The sequence below is a fragment of the Oenanthe melanoleuca genome, chromosome 1 (assembly GCF_029582105.1).
Source record: "Oenanthe melanoleuca isolate GR-GAL-2019-014 chromosome 1, OMel1.0, whole genome shotgun sequence".
NCBI classification, from domain to species: Eukaryota; Metazoa; Chordata; class Aves; order Passeriformes; family Muscicapidae; genus Oenanthe; species Oenanthe melanoleuca.
Genome location: NC_079333.1, coordinates 9624485 through 9643891, shown reverse-complemented (window position 1 = coordinate 9643891; position 19407 = coordinate 9624485). Strand labels below are relative to the sequence as shown.

The 19407-nt window shown below is 39.1% G+C and overlaps 1 protein-coding gene across 1 annotated transcript in view; it reads left to right on the top strand.

Moving 5' to 3' along the window:
- Positions 1-19407, top strand: part of ROBO2 (roundabout guidance receptor 2) — a 428840-nt gene that overhangs the window by 274578 nt on the left and 134855 nt on the right. The window contains exons 3-5 of the mRNA XM_056497313.1: positions 6754-6911; positions 8486-8606; positions 18142-18280. Of these exons, the coding sequence (XP_056353288.1) occupies positions 6754-6911; positions 8486-8606; positions 18142-18280 (418 nt within the window). The remainder of the gene's footprint in view (positions 1-6753; positions 6912-8485; positions 8607-18141; positions 18281-19407) is intronic.

Here is a 19407-nt window from a genome sequence, read left to right as displayed (position 1 = left end):
TCTGATCCTTATTAAATTTGGAGACTTAGAGCAGACCATGCACTTTTTAAAAGTTTGTTGTCTAAAATTATGGTATCGGTTCTTCTAAAAAGTCTCTGAACTTTAAGCAAGTAGTTGGGCTTTCAGTTTCAGTGAAATAAAACTAGTAATGTGTCTCTTGTTCACATTAGCAATCTGTGCAGTGCATTCATCAAGACTGATTATGCTTTAAGAATAAGAAAAAAGAAATCTGCTCTGTATCCTAGAAAAAAAATTTCAACATATTACGTTGTATAGCTTTAGATTTCTGAAATTACTTAAATGTGGTCTTCAGGATATTTGCATTCATAAAGAATACTTGGTTATGCTTATTGCTTCCCTTTGCCTTTCTTGACTGTCAAAACACAGTGATGCTTTTGAAGATTTATAGCAGATGGGTAATGAGATTGCTGACTGTTAACTGCAGCATTCAGAATTTGCTGGTGGAAGGAGGTGGGAGTTTAAAAAAGGGAGAAGGTTATCGGGGATTCATTGCAAGGAAGACAGGTGATAGAACTTCGTTTTCAATCAGGAGGCTTAAACATAAATATGTTATGTTCTAAATTAGAAAAATCTCCGCTTTTCATGCTATTTGGTAGTCACATAAAATCTTTCAGAAGGAAAAATTACGGAGATGTCAGATTGCATTCAAGTGATCACAATGAATCACAAGAAAGGCAAGGAGATTATACAATTTTTCAGTAAGTACATACAGGCTGTATTGCACATGCTTAATTCAGCCCAAATAGCAGCCTTTAAAAAATAAGAAAGAAATCATGAACTAAAGTCTGAAGTAACTATCACTTGTATACCTGTGTAATTGTGCAAAAGGGAAAATTGGTTGGCAGTGCCCTTAACTGGCCTAGAAAGATTTCAGAATCTGAGTCCTGGCAGTGTGTGCTGTAAGTAAAAAAGGAAAAAAGTCTGTCTTCTTTCCTGACATTTGTACAGTCAGCTAGTTGGGGTACACCTCAGACTGCAATTTAGAGGAGAGGCAAAAAAGCCAGTTATCTCCCACTGACTCCATTTAGAGTGTCTCCTTACTTGCCACTTCTCTGTCTACCTGGTTTAATACATTCTGTCTTTAAAAGCAACGCTTTTATATTTAGACATTAATGTTCATAATAATTTTTTGTATATCTATATCTGTGTATATGAGCAGTTAAAAGTTTTAGAGGACGTGTCAGGGTTTCCTCCACATTTTTGTCTTTACTGAGGCTTGAGAATAAAGGGCAGGCTACCTTGAGCTGTAAGTACTGGGTAAGTTGCTAAATTCAGAAGCACATGAAATACTGAGTGAGAGAAAGGGATGAAGCAAAGAAAGTTGCTGAATTGGCAAGGAGGGAAATCCTCCTGTTGTTTCTTGATGCAGCTATCTCCGTGCTGATCATTACTTTGATTTCCAGGTACCCTACTAATCAAACATTGCTGAAGCTACTAGACTCTTTAAAAATATCCTAACATCTCTAAGAATTATTCTTATGGACTTGGGGCTTCATTTTACTGAGCATCTTTTAGTCATGCTATATTAAATAACTTTTTTTTTTTTTGCTAGGAAGTATCAGTATCAGGAGATAGGCAAAGGATGGGAAAAACAGGAGGAAAAAGTGCTCCTTATAATATATATTTTTTTAAAGGTAGCAGCTTTTTCCTGGCTGCTTTTTCCTCTGCACATGCAGAGGGAGCTCAAGAACTCCCTGAGAGTCTTGCTTAGGACTATTGCCAAGGTTGTGTGTTTTTGTTACAATTTTCCTTACAAATTGAGTCAGAGACTGTTGCTGAAAAAAAGATGTCAGGCAGCAGCATCTTCAAACAGTCTATTATTCTTCACAAGGGAAGTTGTCTGTGACTCATTGGGGTTTTTTTTCTGTCACCCTATTTCAGCAGGTAGTGCTGGCTTGCTCAGGGACCATTTCAGCAGATCATACACATTAGTCAAGATCTAAAATACCTCCCTGCACCATATGCTACCTAAAGTATAATAATCCTTTAATCTGTCCACTGCATGACATCTGGGCAGTTATTTGACTTAGTAACTCATGTCGATTGTTCATATCAGTGTGATTCAGAGGAGGGAGGTTCCAAAGCAGTGGCAGAGAGATGGGGATTTAGGAAAATGCCTGTGGGGAGGTGCCTTGGATCAGGGGAGACCTACCTGTGGTGTGGCAGGTGACCAAACCACCACCGATATATCTGTGTAAAATCTTTATGTGAGAATAACATTATCCTGAGATAAGCACAAAACAGAGCAGGAAGGAGAGGACGAACTACCGGGACCAAGTTACAGAAGCGCATTAATATTTACTCAATGTCTCTTTATACCCTCTAGTCAGCACAACAGATGTAGCTGTGTTTTAAGGCATTATAATTCATTGAAAAAGGCAACAAAGATACTCTTTCCCTCCCTCCTGTCCCCGGTAATTTCAGATGTTCGCCGTGCACACAGAGGGGGAGGAGGTAGAGAGAGAAGCGCTGGTGGGAGAAGAATGCAATTATCCCAAAGCCTCCTGACGGGCATCCACTTCTTCCTTCCAGCTTAGCTGCTCTGACCACAGGCTGGGGGCTCGTGGGACATGGACCAGATTGAAAAAGTGGAAGCAGACAGATGGTTATTTGTAATCATCATGTAAATGTAAATCCTATAAAAATGTTTTCTTTCTGAGGGTCTGAAAGCTGGAAAGAAGGATTAAGGCATGGATATCTAGTCTGGAATAATTTTGACCCTGCCACCTTCCCTCCTACCCCATAAACATCGTGGCTTTATCTTCACTTCCTTTAAACAAATTGCTGGAACCTCAGCCGAGGAAATTAATTCGGTTTCCATGTAATTCCCCGAGTTTATGAGCATCAGTTTGACCACGGCCTGGATTTGGGCCTAAGCTGGCAGGTGCTGCTAGCAGCTGCCTTGGGAGCGGGGACTCCTTTTTAAGGGCTCCTTTCCTCCCATCCCTCGCTCCGGCAGGTGCCGGCTCCGCGTGTTTATCCCAGTGCCTTTCCCTGGTTACACTCCTGGCTACCTGGAAATGGCCTCAAAGACTGCCCTGGCTGCTCACAGACATCTCTCTTGTTTGAGCAGCATCAGCTTGTTTGAGCCACAAAGAGGCCGCTCAAACTTTAATTAACTTTCGGTGCCATTGTGGGCTGTGTGTGCGCTGTAGCTGCTCTCTGCAGCTCTCCAGCCCCTCTGTGCCTTTCCAGACAGTGAGGCTCGGCCATCTGGAAGCTTTTGCCCTTGCAAGGCTTTGCCTTTTGAAATGTGGGGGTGTCTGTCCTGCTGGGCTGGCAGGGGGAGCAGCCCCAGGGCTGCCATGCAGTGTGGGGTCACCTTCCCCTTTGGCACCCCTTGTTGGGTCATAAAATCACAGAAAGGTTTGGCATGGAAGGGGCTTAAAGATCACCCCCTATCCCATGGGCTGGGACACCTTTCCTAGACCAGGTTGCTCAGAGATTAACCCCGACTGGCCTTGAACACTTCCAGGGATGGGGCTTGCAGAACTTCTTTGGGCCATATGGTAAAGAATGTCAGGTAACACCCAAAAATGTAGGGAAACAAACACCCATGCAAGCACCAAGTGATCTGTGTGTAACATTGGAATAAAGCAAGGCAAGAACACAGGGTGAGGAAGCTGATGGCAGCACAGTGCTACTTGTGTTGAATTTTTAAAGCATTAGTGTTTGTGCCCTGCCAAAAGGGCCCTGAGGATGGCTGGCTTCTCAAGTGAACAAAAGCTTTTTGCCTGTGTGGAGAGGGTGGTCTGCTCAGGCACACTAATAGTTATTTGGAAGTATCCAGCAATTGTGGATAATTGGCTGAGGAATATTCTGCAGCTCTCAATCATTTTTCTGTTTTCACAGATGATTGTACCATTAGATATGGTGAGTGCACTAAGCTGTGCTGCAACTTTTCCATTTACTGTGCTAATACATGTGAACTCAACTTCCAGTTGATGGTTCTTCCTTCTGTGGCTTCCTGTGCCACTCCAGGAGGACAGCCAAACTCACCAGCTCATGCTCTGCCCTCCTCTTCCCTGCTCCCTCTCTCTTGGGGTGAGGATGTTCTGGGATGACTGGGCTGATCAGATTAACATCTGCGCTTTATTTCATTGTTGTTAGATTGCATTAAAATACTCAATCACAGGAATGGCAGCCTGGGCCCTTTGCTCTTTACCTTGTTTTTTTTCTCTGCTTTTATTCTTTTTTTCCCCTTCCATTATCTGGCTTTTTCTTTTTTGTCTCCCTAAAGTTAGTGTTCCCCCTCTTCCTCGCGAAGTTATTTTCTCACTTTAATTTATATTTCAGGCGTTTTTCTCTTATCTTTGCTTTTCTGTCACTGCTTTATTTTTTCCCTATTTCTTTTTTCTACAACCTTTTTTTTCCCTACAAAACACAGAATTCTTTAGATGGAAATGGTGAGATATATCTATTAAAGATTCACGTATGTGCTGAGGTACAGAGCAAGATTAAGCAAAGCCTATAGCATCAATTTTGTCTTCTATTCAAGCTAGTTTTGCAGTGAGACTTTGGGTAAAGGAATGTGATAAAATCAAATCACCTCTTAGCCTCATATTCTGAGGCTGATTGGAACCTTACACAGTTGCTGGGATGATTCAGAGAAAGTTAATGTAATTTGCTGTGTTTCACTCCAAGAAACTGTGTTTGTCAGGTTCATACAGCAGTGTGAAATGTTCAAGGAAAATGCTTTCCTTAATATTGCTGCCAAGAGTTAGGAGTCAGGAATATAAAGCCATTATGTGGTGGGATCTGCTGATTTTCTGGGGATTTTCCATTAATGGATTTACACTGAAGTTCTGTAATTATAAGTAGAATCAAACCAATAAAAATAATATTTATTTTGTGTGTAGTAGTAAGAATAGCAGAAATTAATATTTATCTATTTGCCATTTATACAAATGTGGGTATAGCATTGTCTTGAAGTACTTTTTCTTCCTGTGTATCATGGGGATCACAAAGACATATGAAGCTGCTTTCCTAGAAACCATGATTTTGTAAGACTTTTTTTTCTGGTTCTTTCTCTGACATTCCCATGATATTGACTTTCTTGGCTTTGCAAAGTGTTATACTGCCAATAGTCAGCAGCCCATGATCTTTATCATACTAATTTTGTGCTCTGCATTGCATAAATTATTTCTTCCACTTGATCTTGAAGTTGTATAAATTCCATTTCTGTCAATTTGATTATTGTGAATCAGAAGATTTGTATTATTCAGAAATATTTGGGGATTGAGTTTTTTGTTGTCTATTGGGTGTGTCACCTAAGAAGACTACAAGTTCTTGCCAGAGCTGCATTTGTTGCCAACTGCCTCCTGTCACTTTTATTTTATGCTTCAAGAGCAAAACCTAAATAGTGACTCTTTTTTGTGTGCGTGTTAGAAAAGGAATTAACTTCCAATTAATTCCCTCTTTCCTCTGGGATCTACCTGTGTATCCTGAAATGGAGAACAATAAAAGTTACCTCCATGTCATTTCAAGTGCCAGATATATACAGCCCACTCACCTCAGACTATTCAGAGACCAATTCTTATATGTATTAATCATATTTTTCTTCTGGCTTATTACAGAAGAGAAAAATATTCAGTTCCAAATGTTAAAATGGGGCACGTTTTATTAACATCGAAAGCAGTAAATTATCTCTGCTTATGAAATGAGACTGAGCAATTTCTTCTGAACTCTTCCTGACTTGCCCCTTCACTAGGATACAGTGTTTTCTAATTTCTCAGAGGGCCCAGGTTCCATTAAGGGCGAGAACTGTTTTAATGCTGTAATGAAAGCCATGCGTAGCTGAAATTCAAGGAGGGGCAATGCCCTAAATTCTATTTCAGTAGCTCATCTAGAGCTATTTTCAGTTTTATGTTTATAAGAATGTCAATTAACCTAGAGACTAGGACACACATGGAAGAATAAGGATGAAGTAGGTATCATTCTAACACACTGAAGCCAGCTAGTTGGACTTAATCCTTTACAGAAGTTAATTTATATAAGAAGTCACCCTGTGTTGCCTAATTTCATTCTCAAACAGATTGATGATTTAAATGCTCTTTCTTTCCGATGGGATAGGGCTGGTCAATGTGGCAAAATTATTAGAACTAAAATTATAGAAGGAAGAAATAAATACTTTGGAAGTACATTACTATCAGTTTTAATTCTCTGACACCTTTTAGAACTGGTGACCATTTTAGCATGTATATGCTAGAAATACAATAATAACAGTAATAATGGCAATGCCCTTAGCCAAAGTGTAGCTCTGCAATTCAGAATTAGTACTGTCCCTTTTTTACTGAGCTTGTTCTGGAATTGGAGACCCAGAGAAGGCATATCTGAATATCTATTCAGCAGGTTGTTTTCTGTTGTGAAAAGGACCTAACCTGCAGTGCTGCTTTTGTAATGATGAAAAGTAATCCTGTCAAGGTTAAGAGGGGTAATGGGTGCTGCACATTTTTGTAACTTAAATACATAGCTATGTTCTTATCTGGGAAAAAAAAAAAAAGGAAAACAAAAGCCCTGTATGTGAAGTCTGCCTCCACTGGACGGAAGGGCGTATCTGCCCAGCTTAATTTTTGAGATCTTTTACAGTAATATAAGAAGCAAAGTGATCATCTAACAATAGTTGAGGCTTATTTATTTAATAGTATGTGTTTCTACATTTTTTTTTACCCCACTTACAATATCATCACTTCTATTAATTTTTTTTCCTCTGTCCTTCATTTATCGCTTTAGTGCTGCGGGATGACTTCCGCCAGAACCCTACAGATGTGGTGGTGGCAGCTGGAGAGCCTGCAATCCTGGAGTGCCAGCCCCCTCGAGGGCACCCCGAGCCCACCATCTACTGGAAGAAAGATAAAGTCCGGATTGACGACAGAGAGGAGCGCATCAGTGTGAGTACAGCTCAGGTGCTTCTTTATCTGTAGACACAGGGCCCACAGCTGAGTGCAGCAGAACTTGCTCAGCTTTATAGCCTTTCCCATGGATTTGATGTTATTCTTGGCAGTTTGCCTCTCTGAGCTGTTTGTTCTCCTAGTCTGGCTCTCCAGCTTGAGCTTTTTGGAGGGTTGGTTTGTAAATCCAGTGTAATGGAGATTCACCATTAGAACTGGAGGTTCAGTCATAGAAGGTGCCCAGTTAGATGAAGGAAGTCTTTGACCAGTTTGGTTTTACCTTTTCTACATCTCAGTCCTCCAGACTGAGAATATCAGAGGTGTTTATAAGTCAATTCTCTCAAATCTATGAGGTGCACAAATAATCCCTGGAAAAAAACATCGTAGAACGATACCAGTGATTTTATAGTTGTAGCAATTTGGATGTGCCTAAATGAAGGCTGAAGTCATACTCTAAAGAATTATGGTTCCTGAAAAGGAATAAATGTTGAGCAAATGAGTAACACTGGTTGAATTCTGTGGCCGTTCATTTCTTGTACTGAATGAAAAAGGATCCAGCAGAAATATTTAACTTATCAACTGATCAGAGATAAATCATGGCCTGTGCAAGCAAATGGGATAAATTAAGGGGTTGAGAACATGTTTCTTCCCTAATTTTTAAATGCTTAGCTTTTCACCATTAATATTTCTCCAATAAAGTTTTATGTTATATGGAATGATTCAGTGCTGACCTTATTCAACATGGAAGTACTCTCAGGAAGCTTGTTAGTGGCTCTGGAAGCCTAAGGAATTATTCTAAGCCAAAGAATCTGAGCTGTTGCTATTTGTGGATGAGACTGACTGTGCTAGGGTCTACTCAAGAGTAGAAGAGCAAAGAATTGCAGAGAACTGGCTATCATTCCCTGACTCTCAAGTTTCTTTGGTTAAATTCCCAGTTTATTCTGGAGCACCCCATTGTCTAACCTTTGACACTGTGACTTCTCAAGCCACACATTTTTACTTCATTTCTTTCAACTACTCTCTTCTTTCACTCCGTAAGCACCGTTTCTAGCCAAGAAAATATTAAGTGTCAGGTGAATTCCTAGTTTGGGCCAGATTCAGTCTGTTTGCCTTAACAAAAAGAGAAAATCTGTATTTATTAGTGATCAAGGAGACTGTTCAGACACCAGTAAAATGAAATTAACTAAATAAAACTGAGTCAAATTTTGTTTTTTTTCAGAGAGATGTCAAGAGTGCTTTACATATCACCATGCAAGAAATAAAATTACTCTCTGTTGCCAAGAAGGCAGCAAGAAATGCAATCTTTGAAATGTAAAGAACTTAATGAACGCCAAAGGAACAAAACGAAATGCAGTTGAAATCAGTTTCAAATTGAAATTAGTCAGTGGGATAAAAATGTGTTCTAGAACAGCTTAAAGATATTAAAATATTTAAGTATATATTTTTAAAACTATACATATATTTACAGCAAAAGTTTAGGATGTGTTGGTTATGGAACTTGTAGCTTGAGAAGGTAGCACTTTTCCATTTTTTGTTTACCTGAATTTAAAAAAATGTTCCTTGTTTTGAAACAGATCCGTGGTGGGAAGCTGATGATCTCCAACACCAGAAAAAGTGATGCAGGGATGTACACCTGTGTGGGGACCAACATGGTGGGGGAGCGTGACAGTGACCCTGCAGAGCTGACTGTCTTTGGTAAAGACACCCTGCCTTTATTGCTTTTTCCCTAAAAATGTTGTAGGCTGAATTACTCTGGGTGGCTCATCAAAACATGACACAAAGCAAGGTTAACAAAACACAGCAGTACTGCTCAAGATACATTTCACAGCTTCTGAAGGAGATCAGGTTTTAAAAGCTGAGGTTTATAATGATGGAGCCATGGTGGCTCAACATTTTCCTTCTAAGTGCATAGTTTCAGTCTGATTGGAGGTCCACAGTGATGTGCATAACCAGAGATGTTATTGCAGGACAGTGCTCTCCCTCACAGAATGGCCAAGTGTAATTAAACTACTTTTAATACAGTTGACAATGCCTGTTTACCAGAGATTTAGTCCAGGATTGCCTTTTTAAATAATTCCGTATTTCCAAGGGGTTGTGAAATCAAGCCTTTGTAGGAAAGCACAAAAAACCTCACTTGATGAGTAGAACATCATTGGAGACAATTCCAAAATCAAAATTTTGAATATACAGAGATAACTTTTGGCATTCATTTTTAAGAGGACCTGAAACAGCTTTTCCTTCTGTAAGCCAGGACAGCATTTTGATTTTTGGTGCTGGTGAATGATGTAAAAATGAATGAGCTTCCTGTGTGAAAGGGCTTCTAGACCTGATGGGCAAGGCAAGAAGTTGTTTGTTAGGAGCACTTGTCCCATGGTTAGGGTCCAGAGCAAGAACAAAGTTAACCAACCTAGAGCTGGATTTCATCCTGCTAACAACTGAATAAGAAGCAAATAAGAACAAAATCATGCTGTGATTTATCCTACAGTTATGGGTTTGTAGGAATTAGTCAAGAGGTTCTGAGCAAACAAAGGAAGATCAATAAGGAAAAAACCCTCGCTGCTAAGAAAAACATGTCTGTGCTGACAAAAGAGAGAGAAATGGTGTTAATGTTCCCTCCTGCTGCACCTCTTTGATATATTGATACAGTATTGAAATTCCAAACAAGACTCTTCAGAAATCCTAAGGCTCTTTGTGAAGCAGATGCTCCAGATTTTTTCACCTGCTGCCTAATATGGTGCACTGAAAAACCCAGTCACTCATATTGCCATCTCTGTGTTTGCATGTGTGTGCAATTCAAAATTTGTTTATCCACTTAAAAAGAATATGTATATTATGTGATTCACAAAGGCAGAGAAAGATTTTTACTAGGCAAGATCCATGAATTTATGAGGATATTCTGCTTTCCAGCTTTTCAAGACTGAAAAGGTTTCCAATCCTACTGGCTTGTTGTGAATTCATGGAAACGTGTGGCTTTTAAAGACAGAACTATTATACCTTGTAGAAAAAAACAGAGAAAGGATCTCTGTCAAATTATTATTACCTTTGCAGCCAATCTGTTAGAATTGTGGCTTTATACAGATGCAAAAGAGACATGACATATCTCCTTCATCAGTTTAAGTACTGCTAATCTCTGGTAATACTCCCTGTGGATAGCAAGCAGATTGCAGTCCTAAACTACAAAGCCTTAAGAAATCCTTAAGAAAATAATTTGTTAAAAAGCATTGAACTGTAGGAATGAAAGATGAAATGTGCATGTAATTTCATATCCTGCAGAGCTACGAAACATATTAGGTTCGTCTTGATATGTAAAATAATACATAGCCAATTACAATATTCTGATTTTTTTGCAGGGTATAATCATAGCAATCAACTTGCAAAATACAATCTAAAACTATTTGGCGAATACCAAACAAAATCAGCAATAAATGAAATTAGATATTTTAATCCTTAATTGCGTTAGACCACCTAAAGAAAATTGTATTTAAAATTCCTTACTGCAGTATCTTCCTGTCCACATTTCCCATTCTATTTGGGTATTCCCAGATACCTCCCCACCTTCCTTTTTGCTGTGAAAGAGTAGCATGCAGGAAGCAGGTGCTCAGGTTGTGACCTGCTGTCTAACAAGATGGTTTGGCTCTCCTGTGGTCCTGAAGCTCTCTGTTGGTTCACTGGGCTCAGTGTCCAGGGCAGCCCTGGTCCTCTCCATACAAAAGGAGGGGACTTGCTTGGGCTTTCCAGCAGTTATATTCCATTCCTGGGCTCCAGGCAGCAGCCCATGTGTGGGCAGGGATGTGCACAGTGACTGGAGAGCATTATCCCATGGTGTTTCCAGGAAGCAATGTATCTACTGGACAGTCCAATCACTCTAAGCACAAATCCAATAAATCCAGCGACTCTGGGAAATGTCAGATTGGCTCTGTGTGTTCAAATTGGCTTCACTGAACACAGGCAAAACCACCAGGATCATATGTTGGGTTCACAGCCTTCCTCTGATATGACTCATGGGTCTGAGGAACATGGGAATACTGCAAATGTTGATGAAAAATATACTAGGAATACTTACATGCAATTCATGTGCCAAACTTTAACCGCTTTGAACATTTTTGAAAATGGACTCCAAAATAAAGTGGGAGACTCAGAGAATTTTAATGTGACTGGCAAATCTATAGCTGGTGCTGATTCTGAAAAGGAACGTGTGTTAATTAGCTGATCAGTCATGTCTTCATTCCCTTCCCAAATAAGAATTCTCCAAACAGTGTGAAGGGAGCCTTAGTAAACACATTATGTAGGAAAAGGAACAGTTTCATACTAGCTCTCAAACCTTTCCAGAAACCGTCTACTTGTTACTTTTGGCTTTGCAAGTTTTTCTGTAATACCTGAAGTTAACTTCTGCATGTGACTTGTGACAGATCTCTGGCTCCCTGAACAGTAAATTTAGCTTGAGGCATTGCCTCTGGAAAAACTGACTCAGTGTGGTGGGAACTGGTGGCCCAAGGGGAGCAGCATGGAAGTCTAGCCTGAAAGATTACACTTTTCCTAAGTTTAAAAACAATAAAATAAAATGGGCCATAAGAACCTTGGGAAGCAGTAGGGGGAGAAAATAAAATTTTCTCGTGTGCAGAATATGTCCACTGGGCTAATATCCATTGAATAACCTTTACTGAGAGATAGTTATGAATAATAGATGTAGAACTTTCACTTTTTTTTTCCCAAGCTTATCTGCATAGGAAACATTGTTTTCAACATTTAGGCACTCTTAACAGTATACTGGTTGTGTCAATGCAGTTTGCATTAGTTTTGCTCCCAAGTCATGATCCTTCTATTAGCAGAAAATTGGCATGCTTTCACAGTAAAATACCATAAAGATCATATAAGCAGTTCTATCCAAATCTGTGTTTCGAATAGTGACAAAGATGCCCTACATTTTGTTAGTATTTACTTCTAGTTTTTGCCTTTATGAGACTCCAGTGTGTAATCTTGGAGTAAAGCAGAAAGACAGGGTCTGTCATGGCCTTAAGTTGCACTTTAAAGGAAGTTAATAACCTCAGTCCTAATGTTCACAAAAAGAGGCAGCATGGGACTTGATTATTGTGTGCACACTATTCTAAAGGCCAATTTCCGAAGTGTAAGTGATACAAATTAGGCTGCATTGCTTGTGTTTGGGCTCATAGCCCTTGGCTGAACAGAATTAAAGCAAGATGCAAAACAGAAACAGTTTAATTCCAATTTGTAAGAAAGCTTTGTTTGTAAATACATAATATGGAGCCAGAAATTAAATTGAGAAGACATTACTCCTTAAGATAACCTTTATCATTTTGTCATGCTACTTCACTGTTCTAAGTTTTCAAGTTGTATTAACTGTTTCATGTTCTTTTATTTCCCTTTGCATTAAAATGGCATGTTTGAAGAGAATGTACAAAGGTATATCTTGTATATTGATTCTAAAGCTCAGTGAAATCAATGAAAGCCTTAGTATATCAGCTTCAAGAGGCTAACATCAAGCAGAGGAAAAAAAAATATATAGAAGAGCCTCAAAAGAATATAAAGCATGAGTAAGAAGAGTACAAAAATATCTTTAAAAGATATGTCAATTTGGACATATTAAAGATTGTTTTGGATTAATCTTTGATTTTATCTTTGGTATCTGAAACCTTTTTTCAGCTAATAAGGTCCTGTGGGATGAAGAGGTATTTTTGTCTGATGCTTGAGCAAGTATTTGTGTTTGATGTTCTGTAGATATTGTCAGGCTGAAAGAGAAACCCTAGTTTCAGAAAAAGTATCCTATGATGACATGGTGTTAGAAGAGAAAAAGTCCCTAAAATCCCTTCAATGAAGACATTGTGCCCCATTTTACTTTCTTGAGCTCTGCCTATGTGGAAGACCTTACCAGAGTCTTGACCCATTGTATCCTGAAAAGCTTTCCCAGTCACGTGGAAAAATCTACCAAAACCAAGTATATATTCGTAGGTCAAGACAGAGAAATCAGCAGTGTTTATTTTTTCCTTCAGGTCAAATCTCCTCCTGGTTTTCTTCCAATCCCTGTATTTTCCACTTGCAGTCTACTTGTGGCACTTTGCAAAAAGCCAGTTTAGCTTTAGAATGTTTGTTACCTACAGATACTGAGAAGTTGTTACAGGATAACGATACAGCTCTGAAAAAATTGTCTGATTATGTCCCCAAAGCCTGTATGTAACAGTCAGTAAAACCTGTTATTAACATGACTGTAGATGTATATAAAAGGAGAAAACCACTAGCAACTGATAACATTCATTTTACTGCATTTGCTTCTTGTTGGTGTTCCTTTACTGTGCAAGCTCATCATGCCTTGGGTGCTGCTTAGAGTGTAGGAGTTTGTGATGTCTACACAAGTGCTTATTTCTCAAATGAGAAAGGGAAAAGTGAAGCAGAAGAACATCTATAAATATATAACCACCTTCTTTTGCAATTCTATTTTCATTTATTTGGCCAACATAGATAATTTTAGTGAGATCATAATATCCTGTCTTCTTTCACATGCTCTTCTTTTGGCAGAGAGTTTTACTTCCTCCAGATCACATTGCATTTAATGAAATATCTATGCTATTGACAGCATTCTGAAGTGAAACTTACTTCCAACCATCTAACGTTTCCTTTTTTCCCCTTTAAATCAGAACTCTAAAGTGCAAAAAGTATTTAAATGTAAGTATTTGCTATTAAATCCCTCCCCAAAGCCTTTTAATTTGTGTTTCAGTACTCTTTTTAGAGCACAAAAACATTTTAGAAAGATGAATTCTTCTATCCAGCAAAGACAGAGAAAACAAGAACAATTCTAAATCAGATTGAGGCTCTACATTATAAGGACCATCAAATCCTTCACTCTAGCAGTTGCCTCAGCAGAGAAAATATATTAAGGTAGTTAGGATCATGTTAATTAGATTGAGGCCACATATACAGCTGTCTAACTTTTTGAGGAACAGGGAAAGGGCAGTAATACATCTGAAGGTCATTTGAGTCTCTCTAATAGACTGTGATACTCAGACCAATTGTTAAATATGGGAAGAATTGAGCTCTGAGGTTAACTTGTGTCAGCACCCAAAGCAAGGAAAGCATTTTGCTGTTTCTGGCTCGGATCTGTAGTTTCCTTGCAGCACATACCTCAAGCACTGCAACAGATTGTAGGTGTGTGTCCAGATTGCATTAATAGTCCCCTTTTATAACTGCAAGCAAAGGTTATTCTGAAGTTATAAAGGTCAACCTAGTAATAGCAGGGCTGGTTGACATGACATATAACCATGACCTGTTTTATAGTTCTCTTCGAAGATTTTTTAATATTCATCAGAGAAAGTCAGGGAAGTGGGTACTTTATTTACTCAGTGAAAGCTTATAAAATAGGTAGATTAAAATTTTTATATATGCCTATGATTTTAATTTATCACCCTTTCTTGTTGTTTCTGAAATATATTGTGCTCTGGATGCTGTTGATAGTGTAACAATATTTAATTATACTGCAAGGCTTTATTTATGAGCAAACCGTTTGAGAAGAAAAAAATATGAAAAAGATTTTTTTTCCCCCCAAGATTATCTCTGAAACTAAATTTGACCTGGCTGTGCAAAGAAACCTTCTTTATTTAGCATGCTTGGGCAAGCAGCACTTTGTCTCCTGAGAGATTAACATTGTAAGCAAGTTATGCAGGTGACTCAAATCCAGTTAATCTCACATAAAGAATGTTAATTGCATTGGCAATGGCATTCACTCTGATCACTTTATAGCTGTATAATTAGCTATTGGACATATTGAAGGGGTTTTCTGAGTGATACAAATACAGGAAACAACATGAGAGAGAACTTGTTCTTTTCTGATTCCCACTGTGCAAAATGCAGAGATGATGGAAAAATGGAAGCAGCAGTTGTTGGTATTTGCATGGCCTTGCTAACTGGGCTCTGTCCTTTCATAGCTATTGATTTTCTAGCAACTTCTTAGATGTTTTTGAAAATACACAGTTTTAGAAGCTGATATGAAACAAATGTGTTTTCTCCTAAATTGCCTTGATGTGGGATCCAGTGATTTATCTAATGACCTCAGGGCCCTTTACTTTCTCCTCAGCTGGGTTCTCCTCAAAATGAGACAGGAATTTATTTTCTCATCTCCTGGACAGGAGAATTTACAGCCACAAGTAGCAAAATCATAAGTATGCACATTCTAATATCTTAGCTTAGTTTACACACAGCTTTTTTAAACCTGGTCTAAAATGATTTTTGTGTGCAGAAGTCAGAGTTGTTTAAATTCAATGGGGATGAACCAGGGCCTCTAAATCACTAATTAGAGTACTGATCTGGATCTGAATTTCTTAGTTCATGTCTTAGATCAAGTCTTGAAAAAAAAAAAAAAATACTGAAATGGAGTATTGTGTGTGAGCTGAGAGCAGGAGTTGGTCTAAGCTCTTCTTAGGAAAGAAGTTGTGAAAAAGATGCTGTTAAAAACTTGCAGAAAGTGTCCTTAAAATATTCTGATCCAGATTCACATAGTTACAGATAGGCCAAGTACATTGCTTAGCATTAGGATTTTTTTTCTTTGTCCAGTTTTAATAAATTTATCAAATTAAAATGGCTTTATCCAAAATTTTTCATGCCTAACTGGAAAATTGATTTTAGTTGACAAAATTAAATTTAATGGACAAAATAATTGACTCTTCTCTCAGAGTGTTGAAGTTCTTGCAGCTTAGAGGCAAAGGGGATAATTGGAGTGAACTGGGCAGGACTGAGAGGAATGGAGGAGGCTTTTTGTCCTGAGAAGTGCAGGTGCCTCATACTGGATATCAGGTACCTAAAATATGTTTGGAATAGCTACACTGTGCCAGAGATGTACTTTTTTTTTTTTGGCTTGTCCAGAGGATAGTCACTAAATTTAGCCAAATACAAATACCTGCCTAAAAAAAAAAAAAAGTAATAGAGTCACCTATTCACACACCAGAGAACCCATGAATGTAGATCTGGGCAGCATTTTCCTGTGTCTGCACAATGTTCTTGCTGCTGTCACTCTCCTGGGAGGGTCTTCGGATACTTCAGCTTATTTTTCTCGTGTTAAGTTTGTGAATGGGCTGTATTTCGGTGACTTGGGGAAAAGGAGCTGCTGTTCAAGTGTAGACCAAACACCCAGTGGAGAAAAGTCCATTTGCTGTGAGGTATGAAGAAGGGCTGGATAGTTGGAAGGGGAATTGGACTTGTGAACTTGCTGGGTTCCAGGTGTGAAAATTGATCATTCTGGACTAAAAAAAAAAAAGATAAAATTACTAAGGAAACAGTCAGCAGCTTGATATGGCTTGTACATAGACTTGAAAAGGGAAATTATAAAGATTTCAATATAAGCAGAGAGGCTAGAAATGAATTTACTTGCCCAAACATTGCTGCAATCTGCAGATCCAGGGCAGCAAAAGGAATAGGACAAAAGCAATAGCTTGGGGAGAAGAATCTTTGCCTATTAGACATGCTTTTATCTCTGTCATCTGGAAAAGTGCTATAGATTCTTGAGCATGTCTATTCTTCTGCTGACAAAATGTGTTTTCCCCTGCCAATAGGTTTCCCTGCTAATAAGGAATTCCTGTGTGATGCTGTCACTCATTTACATAATTACTAACAGGTGGTTTTGTGTTCCTCATTTTCTGACTGATATTCCAATTTGTAAAAGTGGTGAACACTTTTTTTGTCAGCAGTTGAATTAATGGAAGCTGAGCTTTGAGCACACAAAATTAAAACTTCATTTACACCCAACGCCCCCAACCTCTCAAAAAAAAGTTGTCAGTTTTGTGATGTTCAGGTTGAACATCAAAATTAAGCAGATACTTTTTACCTTTTTTTCTGAGATCTCTATCTTACCTCAGAGAGGAGCTATGAAAATAAGTGAGGTGATTACAAAGCATTAAAATAGGTGTAATAGAGGTCATGAGGAAATTAATAATTGACTTTGAAGTGCAGCTTGAGTTGTAAGACAGGGGCCACCCTCTAAACAGTACAGCTAAAGCAAAATATTAAACACCTGCTCATTAAATGAATATCAAAAATCTGGAGATGTTTGGGGAAAAAATAGTGTGTGATCGTGTAATTGCAACCCATCAGTCCCATAAGGCATCATAAACAGGAAGGAAGTGATTAAAAGACATACAGACAGACTTAATTCTGTCTGGCCTGCTTGATTTTTCAACCTTAGTAATGTTCTTTTAACTTTTTTAAAATTAATTGCATATATAATCATGCATAACAAACATATAAAATTGGCTCTGTAGTTATCAAGACAAACTGCCTGAGTCAGAATCTGGTATAGCTTGCATCTGTGAGAATTCTGAGTAATTTTTCTAAGTGACATCATATCCCTTAACTTGCTGAGAGTGAAATGTGAAACATAGTGTGTAACCAGTTTTAAATGTCTTCATGATAAATCCCTGTCTTGAGTGGAAATACTGTTTCATATAAACCCAGTCTTATAATGGTTTGACTAGCATAAATAATTTATGACAATAAAAGTGTGGTATGGCTGAGAGGACAGAAAAAAAAAATTTGTGTCATCCAAAGGCAACTTGAAAACTATCCCCAGTGACATCCTTTCAAATGAAATTACCGGTACTTGGATTTTGTACCAGTGTAACTGAGATCAGATTGTGGCTCTGCATCTGGATTTTAAGCAGGCCTGTACAGCATTATGGTGATTAATACTATTTGTAGCTGTGCAGCCTAACATAACAAGGGTAAACAGAAGTTATTATTCAGACCTTAATTTGGTTTTCCATGGTGAAGTTGGCGATGGGGATCAGGGAAGCTCTGTCCTGGGCTCGACAGCTCACAATTGCCTGAGGTGTGTAACAAGGAGTTTAAATTTCCTCTGAAGCATCAAGATATTGATCACTGCCAAAGGCAGTGCCTCCACTGGCAGCTCATACACTGCTGCAGCAGGAGCCCCCAGCTCAGCTCTGGATGTGCTCACTGCAGAGCCACAGCTTTTCCAGGGAAGGGCCCGGCCTCAGAGCCCTCTCCCTGCCTGGCAGGTGCCTTCTGGTGGCTCTTGGAGGGTGGATGGGACAGCCCTGCCTCTCCAGCCTGGCAGCCCTCTTCTTTATGCACATCATCAGTTCCACCTGTCTGAATGTGTGGAGCTCAGCCTCCTTCCTGTTTGGTGGCAGGGTAAGCAGCAAGATGCTGAGAAGTCAGAGTGTTGGGTTCAGCCCTCTGGCTCACTGTGGAATTTCAATGTCTCTTGCAGAGCGGCCCACGTTTCTCAGGCGCCCGATCAACCAGGTGGTGCTGGAGGAGGAGGCCGTGGATTTCCGCTGCCAGGTGCAGGGGGATCCCACCCCCACCGTCCGCTGGAGGAAGGATGACGCAGACCTGCCGAGAGGAAGGTGAGAGCCACCTTCATTTCAGATTCCTGCTGCTGCACAGTGCTGGAATCCATCCCCACTACTAAGAGTTTGCTCTTTGTGTCCAAGATTTATTTCCCGCGTTGCTGCTCTTTTGGCACTACAAATCTTGCTCCACGGGCAGCTGTGCAGGGAAACCCAAGCTGGGTGAATTGTCCAGGTAATGGATTCCTGTGGAGGAAAGAAAATGATGAGTAGGTGTTGTGCGCACATGGGCATTCAGTGAATTTATTGGAGACAGTAAAGATGTTTTAGGACTGTAATGGTGATAGTAGCCTTCAGAATGATGTGCTGATACCAAGAGGGAGAAAACTTGGCAGGAAAGTTGCTCTGTTGCACTGGCAAGGTGAATTACAAGCAGAGCATAGTGGGCTTTGCTGGCTCCTCAGTTTGTGTCTATTAAGTCTTGGAGAGAAACCTTCCTCTTGAGGAAACAAAAAGCCAAACTAGCAGAAGTGTAAAGCAGAGTTGAAATCTGGAACAGGCCCCCTGTGTTCAAGAAAGATTAATTTACTCTGGAACAAACAAGGAGAAAATTTTAGTGAGCAGGGGAAGGGAGTCTCTCCTGCAAAAGGGTTTTAAATTAGTTTGGCTCCTTTCAGCTAACAGAGCAGTGTTTGGTCTTCATTTTCTGGAACTCTTTATTGTTTTGATGCTGAATCATTATTTCATTAAAAAATCTCAACACGGAAATAGCTCTGGGAACAGGAATTAGAACCCAGGTCTCCACAACCCAACAAGTCCTTCTGGCACTATGAGTCCTGATTTACTTTTGCATAGCTTTAATTTTAGCAGTAGACATAAATAGTGCCTCTTTTTTTTCCCCCCACCATAGCTGATATTTTCCATCAGTTGAATATACTAATGGAAAAATACATAATCCGAAAAAAGCGCTTCTATGTAAGTTAGATACATATGTGTATATATATCTGTACTTTTAAAAAATTTAATTTTCTTGCGATTAAAACAAAATTTGAAAAGTGACACAGCTGTTTTGCATATTACAGTGACAGATGTGTATGAATGTGATACACAAAATATTATTTTCAAGAGAATACTTTGGATGTCAGGATAGATTTTTCTCTTTGCTTGCTCTTAACTATGTATTG